Source organism: Eucyclogobius newberryi, unplaced genomic scaffold, assembly GCF_026437365.1.
Source record: "Eucyclogobius newberryi isolate DKJ021-1_F unplaced genomic scaffold, fEucNew1.0.hap1 SCAF_10, whole genome shotgun sequence".
Lineage (NCBI taxonomy): Eukaryota > Metazoa > Chordata > Actinopteri > Gobiiformes > Gobiidae > Eucyclogobius > Eucyclogobius newberryi.
Genome location: NW_027315724.1, coordinates 35,515,921 through 35,535,759, shown reverse-complemented (window position 1 = coordinate 35,535,759; position 19,839 = coordinate 35,515,921). Strand labels below are relative to the sequence as shown.

At 42.5% G+C, this 19,839-nt stretch overlaps 1 protein-coding gene and 2 long non-coding RNA genes across 4 annotated transcripts in view; 2 read left to right on the top strand and 1 right to left on the bottom strand.

Annotated features, from left to right (window-relative positions):
* The window catches only part of numbl (NUMB like endocytic adaptor protein), a 51,809-nt gene extending 49,865 nt beyond the window's left edge, over positions 1–1,944 (top strand). Inside the window, exons 8-9 of the mRNA XM_072455956.1 lie at positions 298–495; positions 867–1,944. Coding sequence (XP_072312057.1) covers positions 298–495; positions 867–1,912 — 1,244 coding nt within the window. The 3' untranslated portion in view covers positions 1,913–1,944. The remainder of the gene's footprint in view (positions 1–297; positions 496–866) is intronic.
* Positions 1,945–2,415: 471 nt separating this feature from the next.
* Positions 2,416–4,221, top strand: LOC140368838 (uncharacterized). Of its 2 annotated transcripts, none has more exons than XR_011928203.1 (3): positions 2,416–3,660; positions 3,716–3,754; positions 3,803–4,221. It is a non-coding gene; the product is annotated as an uncharacterized lncRNA (long non-coding RNA). The 2 variants fall into 2 exon arrangements; XR_011928202.1 differs by having other exon boundaries at positions 2,417–3,660; positions 3,872–4,221.
* A 2,546-nt stretch (positions 4,222–6,767) lies between these two features.
* Positions 6,768–10,749, bottom strand: LOC140371758 (uncharacterized). The gene is made up of 3 exons (XR_011928486.1): positions 10,660–10,749; positions 10,171–10,245; positions 6,768–6,879 (listed from the first exon to the last, which is right to left on the bottom strand). It is a non-coding gene; the product is annotated as an uncharacterized lncRNA (long non-coding RNA).
* Positions 10,750–19,839: the final 9,090 nt, after the last annotated feature.

The window sequence follows — 19,839 nt, the reverse complement described above, 5'->3', positions numbered from 1 at the left end:
ATTAGTTTAGCAGCTCAGATTTCAGTTTCCTCTGAACGCTCCTGGACGTGTTTAGAATCCAGGTTTTACAGAATGTATAACACACATTTAATATATACTTAAATTACATTAATTCATGACCGTTGACCCAAAAATACAAGTGTTATTTGTGTTAATTCTCATTCATTCCACAAAACAGTGCCTTTTGGCTTCAACGATGAAACGACAAATGTTCTTGTATCGAAAAAACATGTTTTATTAAAAAATAAGTCAGTTTTCCGTGTACATTTGTCTGACCCGTGCGTCCTGTGGTGGCAGAGCTGGACGTGGGCGTGGCCTGTGAAGTGGACTCTGGTGTGAACGCGCTGTGCTGTCAGATCAACGCCTCTTTCACTAAACCTTCAGACGAGCTCTTCGTCACTCCTCCTCCTCTTCTTCCTCCTCCTCCTGCTGTCAATGGAGCTCCGCCCTGCACCGCCCCGCCCCTGCTGGCCCCTCCCCCTGCCCCGGCTCAGGGTAAGTCCAGTTCAGAGGTGAAGCACAGGAGGAAACAGCAGATACTTTTGACTTTTACTGTCTGTACTTTTTACTGCACTACGTGTTTTAACCGGACTGAAAAGTATAAGTACGTTCTGGTTTAGTTTAAGAGACGTTCTACCTAAAGATTTCGAGTTAAAGACCGGATTTTAACAGTAATATCCAAGGAAAAGTGTCCAGATACTTCAGGTTATCTCTTCAGTCGCGAAATCAACACAATTCTTTATCCAAATCTCCAGTTTTCCTCTCATAGTTCGATTGCGTTGCCCTTGAACCTCGGTCGTGCCACGTCTATTGTCGTATTATCGATTATTCAAGCCTCTAAATCGTCTTTGGTTCTTCCTTCGCAGTGACCTCGTCCTGGGTGCAGCCTGACGCTCCCGTCCAGTCTCCTCCACCCGTCTCCTCCGCCTCCTTCACGCTGGGGCACAAGCGAACTCCGTCAGAGGCCGAGCGCTGGTTAGAAGAGGTCTCCAAAGCCGTGAAGGCCCAGCAGACTCCTCCTCCTGGCCCCGCCTTCAACCCCGTCCCCGTTAACCCCGCCGTCCCCCTCGTCCCGTCGGGCATCCCTCCCGTTCCGATGGTTCCGAGCATCCCCGCCATCCCTGGACCTCCTTCGGCCGTCGCCAAACCTTCGCCGTGTCACCCGGGACCCGCGCAGATGCCGCTCACGCCCCTCTCGCTGCCCTCCGTCCCGTTAATACCCGCCCCCCCCGTCACCGGGCCCCCGATGTCGCTGCCGTCGATGTCCGTTCCGACCATGACCGGCCCGAGCATGACCGGCGCGCCCATGATCCAGCCCGGTTCGCTCCCTTCGTCGATGCAACCGTTCCCGCTCGTTTTCGACGCCGCGCCGGCCCCCGTGGGCATGTTCGGGAGCCCGCCGGTGCAGCCCGCCTTCATCCCGATGCAGGCGTACATGCCGGGTTTGGCCAGCAGCATGACGTACCCGAACGTGGTGCCCGTCGTTGGAATCACGCCTTCGCAAATGGTGGCTAACGTCTTCTGCACCGCCGCTCCTCATTCTTCTTCCTCCTCCTCGTCTTCGGCTAAAATGGGCGTGGCCCACTCCTACGCGTCGCCGCCCCATTCCGGAGGGTTCGCGATGCCGCCTTTGCCCTCCGCGATGAATGGCGTTCCGGCTCACAGCGCTGGGCTAGCGAACGGGGCGAGCGGGGGCGCGGTCGGCACGGCGTCGTGGCCGCCGGAAGGGAGTCAGCTGACCACGAGCTCGGCGAATCCCCCGGAGGACGACCGCTTCGAGGCAAAGTGGGCGGCGCTAGAGACCAACGCTAACAGTGCTGCGAGTGCTACTGCTGCTAATGCTAATGCTAATGCTAACGCTGCTAACCCGTTTTCCAATAACCTGCAGAAGACTTTTGAAATCGAGCTCTAAAGCGACGCCGGCGCTGCAGCGGGGAAAGAGTTAAAAGTGCAGTAACAAAGAACCTGTCGCACAAACTTCATCCTTTTTAGAACGTTATAGACACACAACAAGTATTAGTTCTTCATCATTGTTGCTTTTTAGGTCTAGCTTTACATTTGAGCCGCACAATATTGAAAATGACTGTGATGTGGATGTTAAGAACTGTAATGTCAATCATATTGTGATATTTTAATTTAAATGAGTTCGTTCCCAAACTTCTACAAACTGCACTTTTAAACTCTTTTCCCTCTCGTCGCTCGAGCTTAAACTGGACTGAACCTGAACGCCCCCTGCAGGACGTACTGAGAGACTACCCCCTGTGAGAGCGCCCCCTGCAGGACGTACTGAGAGAGCGCCCCCTGTGAGAGCGCCCCCTGCAGGACGTACTGAGAGAGCGCCCCCTGTGAGAGCGCCCCCTGTGAGAGCGCCCCCTGTGGGAACGCCCCCTGCAGGACGTACTGAGAGAGCGCCCCCTGTGAGAGCGCCCCCTGTGGGAGCGCCCCCTGCAGGATGTACTGAGAGCGCCCCCTGTGAGAGCGCCCCCTGTGGGAGCGCCCCCTGTGGGAGCGCCCCCTGCAGGATGTACTGAGAGCGCCCCCTGTGAGAGCGCCCCCTGTGGGAGCGCCCCCTGCAGGATGTACTGAGAGAGCGCCCCCTGCAGGATGTACTGAGAGAGCGCCCCCTGCAGGACGTACTGAGAGAGCGCCCCCTGCAGGACGTACTGAGAGAGCACCCCCTGTGAGAGCGCCCCCTGTGGGAGCGCCCCCTGCAGGACGTACTGAGAGAGCGCCCCCTGCAGGACGTACTGAGAGAGCGCCCCCTGTGAGAGCGCCCCCTACAGGATGTAAGAGCGCCCCCTGCAGGACTGAGAGAGCGCCCCCTGCAGGATGAGTGCGCCCCCTGCAGGATGAGAGCGCCCCCTGCAGGACTGTGAGAGCGCCCCCTGCAGGATGAGAGCGCCCCCTGCAGGACTTGAAGGCTTCGCAGACTTTTCTTTCTTTAAGGGACTTTTGAAGATCCGTTCCACTTGATTTCTTTCGACCAAGAGGAGATTTAGAGATTTATGGCCAAATGTATTTTATTTATTTTTTGAGTTTTATGACGATTGTGATTTATGAAATTTTAACACAGTGTTTAAGAATTGTACTATTTTTTATCCCCTATTTATTTGATTTGAATGACAGGAATGAGGGAAATTGCTCGACAGCATGAATGACGATTGAACCAAATATAACGTGGGCCTCGAGGTACAAACCGACACAACAGAGTTCACTCACGGCAAAGTGATTGTACATTTTATTGATTGGTCGAGGAAATGTAGTCTTCCACATCAGAGCCGTCAAGAGCAGAGGAGCAGGACAGGGGTGCGCACGGTCTCCTTCTCTCTTTGCAAAACGTCAAAATGATGACGACATCCAACAGAAAATAAGCTTTATTATACTTTATTTTCATACTCAGCTCACGTTCAGGAACAAACCAGATCCTGACGTGGACGTGGTTTGGTCTAGTCCAGGTTAAGTCGCGGGTTTAGTCCTGTTTTGGTTCAGACCTAGTTTAATCCCGTTTTGCCTTGATGACCTTGTGACTGAATTCCTTCAAGTATTTTGAATTTTCTGAGAATGTTTTGGTCAGTTTTGTATCGTGAGGTCCATGTCCAGTCTCCAAGTTCTCTCTGTGTAAATATGGCATGTTTTCTATCACTTACACAACTCTTCAGTGTGAAGAGACCAACGAAGGCTTTAGGGTCCCTACAAAGGCTTCAGTGTCTCTAAGGTCTCTACAAAGGCTTCAGGGTCCCGACGAAGGCTTCAGGTCCTGACGAAGGCTTCAGGGTCTCTACGAAGGCTTCAGGGTCTCTAGGGTCTCTACGAAGGCTTCGGGGTCTCTACGAAGGCTTCAGGGTCTCTACGAAGGCTTCGGGGGCTCTAGGGTCTTTACGAAGGCTTCAGTGTCCCGACGAAGGCTTCAGGGTCTCTACGAAGGCTTCAGGGGCGCTAGGGTCTCTACGAAGGCTTCGGGGTCTCTACGAAGGCTTCAGGGTCTCTACGAAGGCTTCAGGGTCTCTACAAAGGCTTCAGGGTCTCTACAAAGGCTTCGGGGGCTCTAGGGTCTCTACGAAGGCTTCGGGGTCTCTACGAAGTCTTCAGGGTCTCTACAAAGGCTTCAGGGTCTCTACAAAGGCTTCGGGGGCTCTAGGGTCTCTACGAAGGCTTCGGGGTCTCTACGAAGTCTTCAGGGTCTCTACAAAGGCTTCGGGGGCTCTAGGGTCTCTACGAAGGCTTCAGGGTCCCTACAAAGGCTTCGGGGGCTCTAGGGTCTCTACGAAGGCTTCAGGGTCCCTACAAAGGCTTCGGGGCTCTAGGGTCTCTACGAAGGCTTCAGGGTCCCTACAAAGGCGTCGGGGGCTCTAGGGTCTCTACGAAGGCTTCAGGGTCTCTACGAAGGCTTTGGGGTCCCGATGAAGGCTCCGGGGTCTTTTCTTTCTGGGACTCGGCACAAATCTGTTCAAACGAAGCACCAAAACTCAGAGAAACGTCGCACTGTGCACAACTTTACAGAACAGGGTACCATGGTAACCACTGTGTCACAATGAAGCAGTCTGTCCAGGGCAGGCGCGGCTACGACCAAACAGAGGCGGAAAAGGGAAGGATTTAAGAGAATGTGAGTCGACCTCAAACCACAAGAGAACCATCCGAGAAGGAACTCGGGACTAAACCAGGTCAAAATGAGGTCAAAACCAGGTCAAAAGTCTAAACCAGTTCCTAAGAAGGATTTAAAACACAAACATTTACTCTGATCTAAAACATAAAACAGTTTTCTCTTTATATTTGGCTTTTACTTTAAAACTACAAATGATAAAATATCAAACGAGCAAAAAGAGAAAGGAACAGAAAAAGTCATTTAAACATTTTCAGGTGAAGTTATTTTTAAAAAAGTGAAATAAAAGGACATAGTTTGTTGTTGATCAAAGAAGAGAAAGAGAGTTACATCTTTAAGAACCTGAAGGAGAACAGCTGAAAGGTTTAAAAAGACTAATGACATTTGTTCTAAACTTTAGACCTGGTTCAGTTCCAGTTTAGTTCCTGTTTTTTTTTTTTGTTTGATCCTGATTTAGTCCTGGTTTATACATTGGTTTAGTACAGATTTAGCCCTGATTTTGAGTCTTGGTTTAGTCCTGGTTTAATCCTAGTTTAGATCTTGGTTTAGATCCTGGTTCAGACCTCTTTGGTTTAGTCCTGGTTTAGTCCTGGTTTAGACCTGGTTTAGACTTTGGTTTAGTCCTGGTTTAGACCTGGTTCAGACCTGGTTCAGTCCTGGTTTAGACCTGGTTCAGACCTGGTTCAGTCCTGGTTTAGACCTGGTTCAGACCTGGTTTAGACCTGGTTCAGACCTGGTTTAGTCTTGGTTTAGTCCTGGTTTAGTCCTGGTTTAGACTTTGGTTTAGACCTGGTTTAGTCCTGGTTTAGTCCTGGTTTAGACTTTGGTTTGGACCTGGTTTAGTCCTGGTTTAGTCCTGGTTTAGTCCTGGTTTAGTCCTGGTTTAGACTTTGGTTTGGACCTGGTTTAGTCCTGGTTTAGACCTGGTTTAGTTCTGGTTTAGACTTTGGTTTAGACCTGGTTTAGTCCTGGTTTAGACCTGGTTTAGTTCTGGTTTAGACTTTGGTTTAGACCTGGTTTAGTCCTGGTTTAGTCCTGGTTTAGTCCTGGTTTAGACCTGGTTTAGTCCTGGTTTAGTCCTGGTTTTTAAAGGTCACTGTGGAACATTGGAATGAACAAAACGACCTCATGAACTGATTGTAAAACTTTATTTAAACAGGAAGAGAACGGTGGAGTTTATTTGTAATTCTTTATTTACAGGAGTTTTGTATCAAACACATATTTGTAATTTACATTGTACAAAAGATAAATAAACTAATATAATATTACATCTGGTTTCTGTCTGTGCTTTTGTGTATTTTACAGAAAACATTTTATTTACCTATTTTTTATTCATTTCACAATATCAAAAGTCAGTGTTACAATTATTATGAGAAAAAATATCACAATTTGACAGCACGATTATTGACACATCAGAATCATAAAACAGCAGGACAGCACTGAGAGGCGAGCAAATAAACAAATAAAATGCGACTCCATCAAAGTTTAAAATATTCATCCTCTGGTAGAAAAGTGCTTATTTTAACGTTTGGTTTGGCTGTTTTGTTTGAAATACTAGAACAAGTAAGAAAATGTTTTTATCTCCCGTGACACAAAAAAAACATGTTTTTTTCACGATCTGAACACATCAGCTTCATGAGCAAGTATCATGACAATAACTGGGTTTAAAATACAAAAAGAAGGTCGAATCTGAGGAATAAAGTAAATGAAACCCGAGCAGACAAAAAGGAACGAGTAAATGATATATAAGAAAATATTCATATAATAACAACAAAATAGGAACAAATGCTATGACAGATAAACAACATCACGAGGGCATAAATACTTATTCTGTTTTTCACACTTTTCATGGCATCATTTTACTATTTTAACAATGTAAGTGTTGATTTGAGTTTAACTGAATTCACGTTTCTTCAGTGGAGCCTCTAAAACCGCTGCATGTGGCGCCCTCACGTGGCTCAACAAGGAACTGACACCAGGTTCATTCAGTTTATAATTGATCTGAAACATGAACAAACATGAAATCTCCAAAATACTGATCCACAAATGTTTGTCCATCTCATTATTAGTTTAGGATTGGATCCACAAAGTACACAAAGGGTCTAATTCTTCTTTAAAATTTAGAGTCCTGGTTTAGACCTGGTTTAGACCTGGTTTAGTCCTGGTTTAGACCTGGTTTAGTCCTGGTTTAGTCCTGGTTTTACCTCTGGTCTTTTTCACACTCGAGTAACAAACATCTTGAGTTTTCACAGTGGAATAAACTGGACTCGGCTCAGAACCTGAAACACAGATTAGTATTTCACTGTTATTATCTCTTTAAGTCAGATGCCCTCCCTCGCAGACTTCAGTGAACTCAGTGTGTCAGATGTCCTCGCATCAGGCTCATGCTCGGTGAACTTATGACCACCATTTGTTTGTGTTTTTCAAACTGGTTTAGACCTGGTTTAGTCCTGGTTTAGTCCTGGTTTAGACCTGGTTTAGTCCTGGTTTAGACCTGGTTTAGTCCTGGTTTAGTCCTGGTTTAGACCTGGGTTAGACCTGGGTCAGATCTAGTTTAGTCCTGGTTTAGACCTGGTTTAGTTCTGGTTTAGTCCTGGTTTAGTCCTGGTTTAGTCCTGGTTTGGACCTGGTTTAGACCTGGTTTAGTCCTGGTTTAGACCTGGTTTAGACCTGGGTTAGACCTGGGTCAGATCTAGTTTAGTCCTGGTTTAGACCTGGTTTAGTTCTGGTTTAGTCCTGGTTTAGTCCTGGTTTAGTCCTGGTTTAGTCCTGGTTTGGACCTGGTTTAGACCTGGTTTAGTCCTGGTTTAGACCTGGTTTAGACCTGGGTTAGACCTGGGTCAGTCCTGGTTTAGTCCTGGTTTAGACCTGGTTTAGTCCTGGTTTAGTCCTGGATTAGACCTTGTTTAGTCCTGGTTTAGTTCTGGTTTAGACCTGGTTTAGTCCTGGTTTAGACCTGGTTCAGACCTGGTTCAGTCCTGGTTTAGTCCTGGTTTAGACCTGGTTTAGTCCTGGTTTAGTCCTGGTTTAGTCCTGGTTCAGACCTGGTTCAGTCCTGGTTTAGACCTGGTTTAGACCTGGTTTAGACCTGGTTCAGTCCTGGTTTAGACCTGGTTTAGACCTGGTTTAAACCTGGTTTAGACCTGGTTCAGTCCTGGTTTAGACCTGGTTTAGACCTGGTTTAGTCCTGGTTCAGACCTGGTTTAGACCTGGTTCAGTCCTGGTTTAGACCTGGTTTAGACCTGGTTTAGACCTGGTTTAGACCTGGTTTAGTCTTGGTTTAGTCCTGTTTAGACCTGGTTTAGACCTGGTTTAGACCTGGTTTAGTCCTGGTATAGTCCTGGTTTAGTCCTGGTTTAGTCCTGGTTTAGACCTGGTTTAGTCCTGGTTTAGTCCTGGTTTAGTCCTGGTTTAGACCTGGTTTAGACCTGGTTTAGACCTGGTTTAGTCCTGGTTTAGTCTTGGTTTAGTCCTGTTTAGACCTGGTTTAGACCTGGTTTAGACCTGGTTCAGTCCTGGTTTAGTCCTGGTTTAGACCTGGTTTAGTCCTGGTTTAGTCCTGGTTTAGTCCTGGTTCAGTCCTGGTTTAGTCCTGGTTTGGACCTGGTTTAGTCCTGGTTTAGTCCTGGATTAGACCTTGTTTAGTCCTGGTTTAGTTCTGGTTTAGACCTGGTTTAGTCCTGGTTTAGACCTGGTTCAGACCTGGTTCAGTCCTGGTTTAGTCCTGGTTTAGACCTGGTTTAGTCCTGGTTTAGTCCTGGTTTAGTCCTGGTTCAGACCTGGTTCAGTCCTGGTTTAGACCTGGTTTAGACCTGGTTTAGACCTGGTTCAGTCCTGGTTTAGACCTGGTTTAGACCTGGTTTAAACCTGGTTTAGACCTGGTTCAGTCCTGGTTTAGACCTGGTTCAGACCCGGTTTAGTCCTGGTTTAGACCTGGTTTAGACCTGGTTCAGTCCTGGTTTAGACCTGGTTTAGACCTGGTTTAGTCCTGGTTCAGACCTGGTTTAGACCTGGTTCAGTCCTGGTTTAGACCTGGTTTAGACCTGGTTTAAACCTGGTTTAGACCTGGTTCAGTCCTGGTTTAGTCCTGGTTTAGTCCTGGTTTAGTCCTGGTTTAGACCTGGTTTAGTCCTGGTTTAGTCCTGGTTTAGTCCTGGTTTAGACCTGGTTTAGTCCTGGTTTGGACCAGGTTTACACCTGGTTTAGTCCTGGTTTAGTCCTGGTTTAGTCCTGGTTTAGTCCTGGTTTAGACCTGGTTTAGACATGGTTTAGTCCTGGTTCAGACCTGGTTCAGTCCTGGTTTAGTCCTGGTTTGGTCTCGGTTTAGACCTGGTTTAGTCCTGGTTTAGTCCTGGTTTAGTCCTGGTTCAGACCTGGTTCAGTCCTGGTTTAGTCCTGGTTTAGTCCTGTTTAGACCTGGTTTAGACCTGGTTTAGACCTGGTTTAGACCTGGTTTAGACCTGGTTTAGTCCTGGTTTGTACCTGGTTTAGTCCTGGTTTAGTCCTGGAATAGACCTGGTTTAGTCCTGGTTTAGTCCTGGTTTAGTCCTGGATTAGACCTTGTTCAGACCTGGTTCAGTCCTGGTTTAGTCCTGGATTAGACCTGGTTTAGTCCTGGTTTAGTCCTGGTTTAGTCCTGGATTAGACCAGGTTTAGTCCTGGTTTAGACCTGGTTTAGACCTGGTTTAGACCTGGTTTAGTCCTGGTTTAGTCCTGGTTTAGACCTGGATTAGACCTTGTTTGGACCTGGTTTAGTCCTGGTTTAGTCCTGGTTTAGACCTGGTTTAGACCTGGTTTAGTCCTGGTTTAGACCTGGTTTAGACCTGGTTTAGACCTGGTTTAATCCTGGTTTAGTCCTGGTTTAGACCTGGTTTAGACCTGGTTTAGTCCTGGTTTAGTCCTGGTTTAGACCTGGTTTAGTCCTGGTTTAGACCTGGTTTAGACCTGGTTTAGTCCTGGTTTAGACCTGGATTAGACCTTGTTTGGACCTGGTTTAGTCCTGGTTTAGTCCTGGTTTAGACCTGGTTTAGACCTGGTTTAGTCCTGGTTTAGACCTGGTTTAGTCCTGGTTTAGACCTGGTTTAGACCTGGTTTAGACCTGGTTTAATCCTGGTTTAGTCCTGGTTTAGACCTGGTTTAGACCTGGTTTAGTCCTGGTTTAGTCCTGGTTTAGACCTGGTTTAGACCTGGTTTAGACCTGGTTTAATCCTGGTTTAGTCCTGGTTTAGACCTGGTTTAGACCTGGTTTAGTCCTGGTTTAGACCTGGTTTAGACCTGGTTTAGACCTGGTTTAATCCTGGTTTAGTCCTGGTTTAGACCTGGTTTAGACCTGGTTTAGACCTGGTTTAATCCTGGTTTAGTCCTGGTTTAGACCTGGTTTAGACCTGGTTTAGTCCTGGTTTAGACCTGGTTTAGACCTGGTTTAATCCTGGTTTAGTCCTGGTTTAGACCTGGTTTAGACCTGGTTTAATCCTGGTTTAGTCCTGGTTTAGACCTGGTTTAGACCTGGTTTAGACCTGGTTTAGACCTGGTTTAGACCTGGTTTAATCCTGGTTTAGTCCTGGTTTTACCTCTGGTCTTTTTCACACTCGAGTAACAAACGTCTTGAGTTTTCACAGTGGAATAAACTGGACTCGGCTCAGAACCTGAAACACAGATTAGTCACATTTTCATTCATATAAACGGTTTTGTTTAATTCATAAATAAAACTTCGCGATGAACGAGCTCATGTTTTTAGAGCTTTATTAGACTCACTTAACACTTTAGGCAGTTCATATGTGACAAACATGAGCCCACATCGCCCTCAGGTCTCGGCCTGGTTATCATTTCCTGTTTACACGTTCTGTGAGCTTCAGTGGAAAATTAGACGCGCATTTTATTTAACACCCTCTGACCACAGGCTCGCCGGTCTGTGCACCGTCTACCACATGCACCACATGTGATGTCCTGTCCCACACACGGATGACCAGTCTGCACCGCCAGAAGAATGATGATGATAATAATAATGATGATTATATGATGATAATAATAATAATAATATTGGATGAACAGTGGAGCACCTTGGTCTCGTCTGATTGGTCGGCTGCGATCATGTGACACGTGGAGCTCGCTGTATGTGATCTCTTCTGGGCGGCCATTTTGTTCTTCTGGAAAAAAAGACGAGAAATGAAGAACTTTCACTTCGGTTCAGACTGAGACGAGGTCGGACCTGTTCTCCATCTGCTCCTCTTCATCGGGAGAACCAACAGAACCAGGACCAGAACCAGGACCAGGAACAGCCCGAGAGCCGAGCCCAGTACGGGCCACACCCAGGCGGGCCACACCCAGGCGGGCCACGTCCCGGCGGGTGGAGGAGCTGGAGACACAGTGGAGGGGCCCGGAGGAGGAGGAGGACAGGCTGTGGAGATGTTCTGCTCCTGTCGCTCTGAAACACAGATGTTCACCTCAAATTTGACTTTTGAGTTTTAGATTCTGAATCTGCCTTTGACACTTTTAGAAAGAGATCTTCAAGTGTTTTATCTGGAAACTTGATCATACTTGAATAAAAGCATCATTTTTGAGGCTTTAGTGAAAAGATCATTTCACTTTTATTTCATTTGTGTTTCAGTTGTATCATCTGGACGTTTTGACTTCTCAATCTGAGGATCTGGTCTGAGATATTTATTCTGCTCTGAATTGGACCCAAGAGACGGTTTGAAAAAGGATCAAGTCAAGGAGCCCATTTTTGTTTTTTAAATGGAGGTTTAAGGTTCAATTTCCCGTTATATCCAGCAGCATCAGCCCTGGCCATTCTCATCAGTGATGAGGGAGCTGCAGCAGAACAATAGGATTTCTATGACACATGACGGGGCTGTTAAGGTAACAAAGAAGATTAGTTTCAGGTGAAACATGAAAACAATACTAACAAATAGACAAACAGGACAGGCTGTTATCAGGAGGCTCCGCCCGGTGGGCAGGGCTTACTCAGAGTAGGAAGTATCTGAGTTCTCAGACTTGTTTCAAGTGTCCAGATGATGCAACCACACCAGACTGTGTCTGACACACCAGAAACAGCTCAGGAACATCATTATTTACACTTTTAAAACTGTTTCAAAATGTTTTCAGAGACGATTTCACTCTGATCATCTCGTGGGTTTCATGTCCAGGACCTTCATCACCTGACGAGGCGGTGACGCGATATGAGAGAAAAGCACTAAATGTACAACAGCAGCACAGTGTGGTTTCTAGTCTCTCTTTAAATCCTGCCTCTGGTTTGTACCTGTGACAGTGATGTTGATGGCTTCAGAGGAGGCTCCATGTGCAGTCACACACCAGTACAAACCGCTGTCGTATTCAGAAAGAAGTGCTCTGATCCGACACTCAGACTCATTGAGCCTGCCCCAGGGACCTCCACACTGGGATGAGGTTTCTTTTGTGGTGTTCCTGAACACAGACTCAGGTCCAGCCCAGAGTCCAGACGAGTCCTCACAGGTCAGAGACAGAGAGTTCCCCTGCTCAAAGATGCACTGATCCGGCTGAACTCTCAGAGAAACTGTGGAGGAGAAATGTTTTAGGATTCAGTCACAAGTGGCCCCTGAGAGCTCCCAGAGCGCTCTGGCTCTTGGGCTCCAGGTGGACTTTAGCTCAGGAGGAGGAGCTTCACACTACAGCCAGATGATTGGACGAGAGAGAGAACGCAGACTCAAAAAGCAGAGAAGTCAAAGAGATGAGGCAAAACTGTTCCTGTTTACGCTAGCTTTAGCCACGCCCCTCACACACACAAACCTGGAAATACTAAACGTCTTTTTGTGAATCGCTCGATCGACCTCAGGATTAAAAAGTATTGAATATAGATTCTAATTTTAAATGGGATTTAACTTAATCTGTGCTAATAAATCTGATGAAATAAAGAATAAAATAAAGCCACATTCTCTGATATAGATGATCAGATGCTGAATAAAAGTGGGAAACAGTCACAGTAAAACCCAATATGGCCGACAGTGACATCACACTGGTTTGAGTGTCCTCAGTTCACCTACAACATTAGTATAATGGTGTTAGCATGCTAATGTTTGTTAGCTTTGGTAAACAGTGGCTCTGGGCGTTAGGAAAGTGAGCGATACATGTGGAGCTGTGAAGTGTGTGATGCACGTGCAGCTCGTGGTGGAGTGAACAGCACGTGTGCTGCATGTCATTCCCAGTTGAGAAAGTTGTGCTAAAATCAGGGTTTTCATCTATTTTCATTTGACATAATTAATTTAAGGTAAGTTTGTTATCTTAAGTTCAGGAGCAGGACCACACCCCTTTCACACCCCTTTCTGCAGCTACACTATTTCAGCATCCAGGTCACACACATGAGCCTTCGTGACTTTGTGCCCCTCCCTTGAGCCTGCAGCCCTCATCGCCTGAAGCCCCAAAACTGCATCCAGTTCTGTCCATTTGTGTTGTTCATGTTTCTCATTATGTCAATAAAGACTTTGCATCGTAGCCGGGGGCGTGGTCTTTGCTGAGCTGCAGGTGAATGTCACGTGTGAAAGAGAAGGAAACGTGACCACGTCCGTGTTCAGGAACATGGGTCAGCGTTAACCAGTAAAAAAATAAAGTAAAAATGACAGACTGAAGTTGACCTAATCTACAAATCAAAAGGTCATCAGGTCGTTTTCAATATTTCATTGTTGTTAATAATTGTCATTTTAAAATTAAAATGAGAAATTAAATTATGTACTGTCAAAAAGAAACATTTACTATGAAAATGCAAAATTATCATAACGCTAGGCTCCGCCCCCCAAACGAGACAGTGTATTGTTCACACAGCTTTTCAGAATAAAGTCACTACGACACAATCTGCACAATCCTGTCAATCACAAAAGCTGTCTGTGATGGACGATATGATAAAGGATTATTCTGAAACGTGTGGGAATAATTCAGGACATGAACACATGAAATGGTACATTCTGAATATTCATAAATCATTTCACCTGTGCGAGAGTCGACCGAGACGAGCTGAGACGCCAGAGACGCCAGAGACAACAGCCCTGAGGGAAATACACACAATACACATGAAGAAAGACATAAATACAGTCACAGATATTATTTATGGATATTTACACAGGTTTATTTACATTTAAAATAGAAACATTGATGCTCAGCTTTTTCCAAACAACATTGCTTTGGATTTATTTTAAGATAATTTCTTTCTTTCCGTTTAAAAATGTTACTTAGTTCAATATTTATCATATTTAAGTTCATCAGGTTTATTGTGATAATAGAATATTTTTGTGTCATCTGCAAATAATATTCATTTTAATAATTGAGCTTCACTGAATACATTGTACAATATACAAGTTAAATAATTTGGGGGCCAAAATTGATCCCTGGGGGACTCCACAAACAATGTATAGACATTTGGATGAAAACATATATATGTCCTTACTATACTCACTATAGTCACTATACTCACTGTACACACTATATTCACTGTACACACTGTACTTACTATACTCACTATACTCACTATAGTCACTGTACACACTGTACACACTGTACACACTGTACTCACTTAAAATAGTTTTTGACCCTATTCCCTGCAAACAAATATTCAAAAAAATAATATTCAAATATATCTATACAAATCCATATGGCATATTTCCTTATAGCCTGATGTTTCCTCTGTAACGACCTGGAGGATTGAACTCTGAATGATTCTTGTACAGACCAGAACTGCAACAATCTATTAATTCATTGTGATAAGTCGACTATAAAAATAATGCTGTATTTTTCTAATGATGACGTTTGTCATGACTAAACAGGCTCTAAAACACATTATTAAATCAAAATGTCAAAAAACAAGGACCAAATCTGATTTTCATCAACAAAGATTTTTTATGAATAAAGTGTTTTCACCAGAAAAACACCTTTATCAGGTTAAAAATGTATTTAAAAAGTCTCAATTTCCAATAGAAATAATCAACTAAAATAAGCGTCAGCTGCAACTTTAATAAACACATAATAAGAATTTATTCCTCATCACAAATGTATATTTAAAAACTCTTTCTTGAATTGTAAACAGATCAAACCTTTATATTTGTATGTGAAACATGCAGCGTTCAGAACGCGCAGGACACGTTAGAAAAGTGAAGTTTAATAAAGAGGTTTTTATTTAACTTCAGTCAAACTTCACGTCACTGATATTTCTCGTAGAATCATAAATGTTGTTTGCCTTTGTAAGAATGTGAAACATGTTCATAGATTAATTGTGTCATAAATGTAAAGAATGAGGCCGTTAAAAACATGACAATATTCTGATTCTGTTTTAACGCCGCGGTCTGGACTAATCAAGAAAGAGATTAAACGATTAAGCCTGAATAAAACCACCATTATGAATAAATAAAACTATGATTATGCATAAATAAAACTATGATTAAGCGTGAATAAAACTACGATTATGTGTGAATAAAACTACGATTATGCGTGAATAAAACCACCATTATGCGTGAATAAAACTATGATTAAGTGTGAATAAAACTATGATTAAGTGTGAATAAAACTATGATTAAGCGTGAATAAAACTATGATTAAGTGTGAATAAAACTATGATTAAGCGTGAATAAAACTATGATTATGTGTGAATAAAACTATGATTATGCGTGAATAAAACTATGATTAAGTGTGAATAAAACTATGATTATGCGTGAATAAAACTACGATTATGCGTGAATAAAACTATGATTAAGTGTGAATAAAACTACGATTATGCGTGAATAAAACTATGATTAAGCGTGAATAAAACCATGATTATGTGTGAATAAAACTATGATTAAGCGTGAATAAAACTACGATTAAGTGTGAATAAAACTACGATTAAGTGTGAATAAAACCACGATTATGCATAAATAAAACCACGATTAAGCGTGAATAAAACCACCATTATGCGTGAATAAAACTATGATTAAGCGTGAATAAAACCACCATTATGCGTGAATAAAACTATGATTAAGTGTGAATAAAACTATGATTAAGCGTGAATAAAACTATGATTAAGCGTGAATAAAACCACCATTATGCGTGAATAAAACTATGATTATGTGTGAATAAAACTATGATTATGTGTGAATAAAACTACGATTAAGCGTGAATAAAACTATAATTAAGCGTGAATAAAACTATGATTGTGTGAATAAAACTATGATTATGCGTGAATAAAACTATGATTATGTGTGAATAAAACTATGATTATGTGTGAATAAAACCACGATTAAGCGTGAATAAAACTACGATTATGCGTGAATAAAACTATGATTAAGCGTGAATAAAACTATGATTATGTGTGAATAAAACCACGATTAAGCGTGAATAAAACTACGATTATGTGTGAATAAAACCACCATTATGCATAAATAAAACCACCATTAAGCGTGAATAAAACTATGATTAAGCGTGAATAAAACTATGATTATGTGTGAATAAAACTACGATTAAGCGTGAATAAAACTATGATTAAGCGTGAATAAAACTATGATTATGTGTGAATAAAACTACGATTAAGCGTGAATAAAACTATGATTATGCATAAATAAAACCACGATTATGCATAAAATAAAACTACGATTAAGCGTGAATAAAACCATGATTATGTGTGAATAAAACTATGATTAAGCGTGAATAAAACTATGATTATGCGTGAATAAAACTATGATTAAGCGTGAATAAAACTATGATTAAGCGTGAATAAAACTATGATTGTGTGAATAAAACTATGATTATGTGTGAATAAAACTACGATTATGTGTGAATAAAACTACGATTAAGTGTGAATAAAACCACGATTATGCATAAATAAAACCACGATTAAGCGTGAATAAAACCACGATTATGCATAAATAAAACCACGATTAAGCGTGAATAAAACCACGATTATGCATAAATAAAACCAGGGTTATGAATGTATAAAAGGATAACTCACACGGGAGACAGAGTGCGAGCTTCATCCTCGGCTCGTCTCTCTTCGCTGTGTGACCTCATAAACATTTTCTGACGTTTCCTCTGATTCTTCGCTTTCTCGAAACGCTCTGAGTCACATCTGATTGACGTTTGGTTTCCTGACTCTTTTTTCTTTTTCTCTCAAAGTGCCAATATGTGAGAATGAAGACACTTTAGACGTGTGAGTTGGAGGTAATTATAGAAAGAGGTTTTTTTGGCCATATATACTTGGTAAAACCGCAACAACAGTTTCCACAGCTGCTGTTTTAACCGACACAAAGTTAGAAAATCAAACAATGATAAACAGATTAACCCACGTTCAGTCCAAAAGTCACAAAAACAGAAGATTAACCACATGTATTTTATTTGATTGCATGTTTCTCGCCGTGTCCTGGCGGCTTTCCTCCGGTTTCCATAGCAACACAAAAGCTGCACAGTGGGTCAAACGCTCCAGCCGCAGCCCGGAGACGGGTCACGCCCACTGCTCCCGGAGGGCGGGTCAAATGCAGAGGACACAGGTCGCCACGGCAACAATAAAGTTAAGCTAAACCACGAGCCGGTGATTTCGGGTCATGTGATGTCCAGCGGCCAATGGGATGACTTTGCTCCAGACCAGGAAGTGTGCGCTCCGGTGAGTGGGCGTGTCTGACATGATACAGGCCAGGCCCCTCCCCCCCACACGTGGCCCCTCTGAAGTCAAGCCTCCTCCTCCTGCGCGCGGCGCCGGGAGCCTGAGGAGAATCTGCCCCTGGACCAGGAGCTCACAGGTTCAAACCACGGATCTACTACAAGACACGCCCCCTCTGTCTGTGTGGGAGGGACTAGTGGCCGCTCCGTGGTACTGCAGCGTCTGGGCCCAAACTCTCCCATAGGGCGTCAAACTGCTGGTGTTTGGCTGACAGCGCCACCTACAGCTTTCACAAAGGATGGATTTTGAACGGATCCTTTTCCATTTTCACAACATAAACTTTATATATATTTTTATGTTTAAGTTAGGATTAGCCCGGCTCCGCCCTCGCTGTGGTCGACATCGCGCTGATGGTTCCAGAGCTCCACTTCCTGAGGAGTTCCAGAAGGATTTTTAAATACTTCACCTGGAGACATCTATCTGTTTATGAAGGAAGTGCTTTTGTCGCTAAGCTAATGCTAATGCTAATATACAATAAATGTAAATGCAAATAATATTCATTTTAATAATTGAGCTTCACTGAATACATTGTACAATATACAAGTTAAATAATTTGGGGGCCAAAATTGATCCCTGGGGGACTCCACAAACAATGTATAGACATTTGGATGAAAACATATATATGTCCTTACTATACTCACTATAGTCACTGTACACACTGTACTTACTATACTCACTATACTTACTATACTCACTATACTCACTATAGTCACTATACACACTGTACACACTATACACACTGTACACACTGTACACACTGTACACACTATACTCACTGTACTCACTTAAAATAGTTTTTGACCCTATTCCCTGCAAACAAATATTCAAAAAAATAATATTCAAATATATCTATACAAATCCATATGGCATATTTCCTTATAGCCTGATGTTTCCTCTGTAACGACCTGGAGGATTGAACTCTGAATGATTCTTGTACAGACCAGAACTGCAACAATCTATTAATTCATTGTGATAAGTCGACTATAAAAATAATGCTGTATTTTTCTAATGATGACGTTTGTCATGACTAAACAGGCTCTAAAACACATTATTAAATCAAAATGTCAAAAAACAAGGATTTTTTATGAATAAAGTGTTTTCACCAGAAAAACACCTTTATCAGGTTAAAAATGTATTTAAAAAGTCTCAATTTCCAATAGAAATAATCAACTAAAATAAGCGTCAGCTGCAACTTTAATAAACACATAATAAGAATTTATTCCTCATCACAAATGTATATTTAAAAACTCTTTCTTGAATTGTAAACAGATCAAACCTTTATATTTGTATGTGAAACATGCAGCGTTCAGAACGCGCAGGACACGTTAGAAAAGTGAAGTTTAATAAAGAGGTTTTTATTTAACTTCAGTCAAACTTCACGTCACTGATATTTCTCGTAGAATCATAAATGTTGTTTGCCTTTGTAAGAATGTGAAACATGTTCATAGATTAATTGTGTCATAAATGTAAAGAATGAGGCCGTTAAAAACATGACAATATTCTGATTCTGTTTTAACGCCGCGGTCTGGACTAATCAAGAAAGAGATTAAACGATTAAGCCTGAATAAAACCACCATTATGAATAAATAAAACTATGATTGTGTGAATAAAACTACGATTATGTGTGAATAAAACTACGATATATCATTTGAAAGAATAACCCTATATATATATATATATATATATATATATATATATATATATATATATATATATATATATATATATATATATATATATATATATATACATATAGCCTTAAAGGACAATTATGATGCAATTTATATTATATTTATATTGTTATTGGCCTTTAAACATGCTTCTGAGAAACTTCACCTTGGCATTTCATGTTCTAAAATAAAATATTTATATAAACATGTCAAACTGGCCTCGGACTTCCTGGTCTCAGGACGCAGTTGTACTGATCCTGATTGGACGAGAGAAATGATTTATGGAGTTAAAAAGGGCAGAAGATTCTCAGATGGAGAAAAGTTCAGTTCTGGAGGAGATTCAGGACGTTTCTGAGGTTCGGAGGGAGAGGACTTTATCAAACTGAGTGAAGCTAAATGTGCTCCAGAAAGTTACATTTGCATAATCTGTCCTTTAACTTATGATGTTGTAGGGGACCCATATGTCCCAAAAGGCCTTTGAAAGACAGTAAAGGAATGTACCGTCCCCCTTGAACCAGCAACACTGTCTCCACCAGAGCGTCTCCTCCTCAGACCAACATGTCTGATAAAGGACAGGATGGAAGTTTCTCAGGATGAAGTTCCTTAATGACTGTATTTCACATTTAAACCGACTTAACGTTTACTGTGTGATCTAAACTTGTCACTAAATCATGCTTTAGTTTAAATGGTGCCCCTTTTAAATATAAATGTGAACATTAACTACACGTGTTGTCCACAATGTAACGGCTCGTCCCAGAGAATATACATTACATCTTGTTACCCTACAATGTAATGTGTCTCAAAATGGATTTTGTTTTATTTTTTATTTAATTTAAAGGCAGAATTAATTACAAAAGCAAAGGTTGTAAAAAAGCAAATGAAAATCTTTATTTATAACAACAGCAAAACAGATGAATTAACAC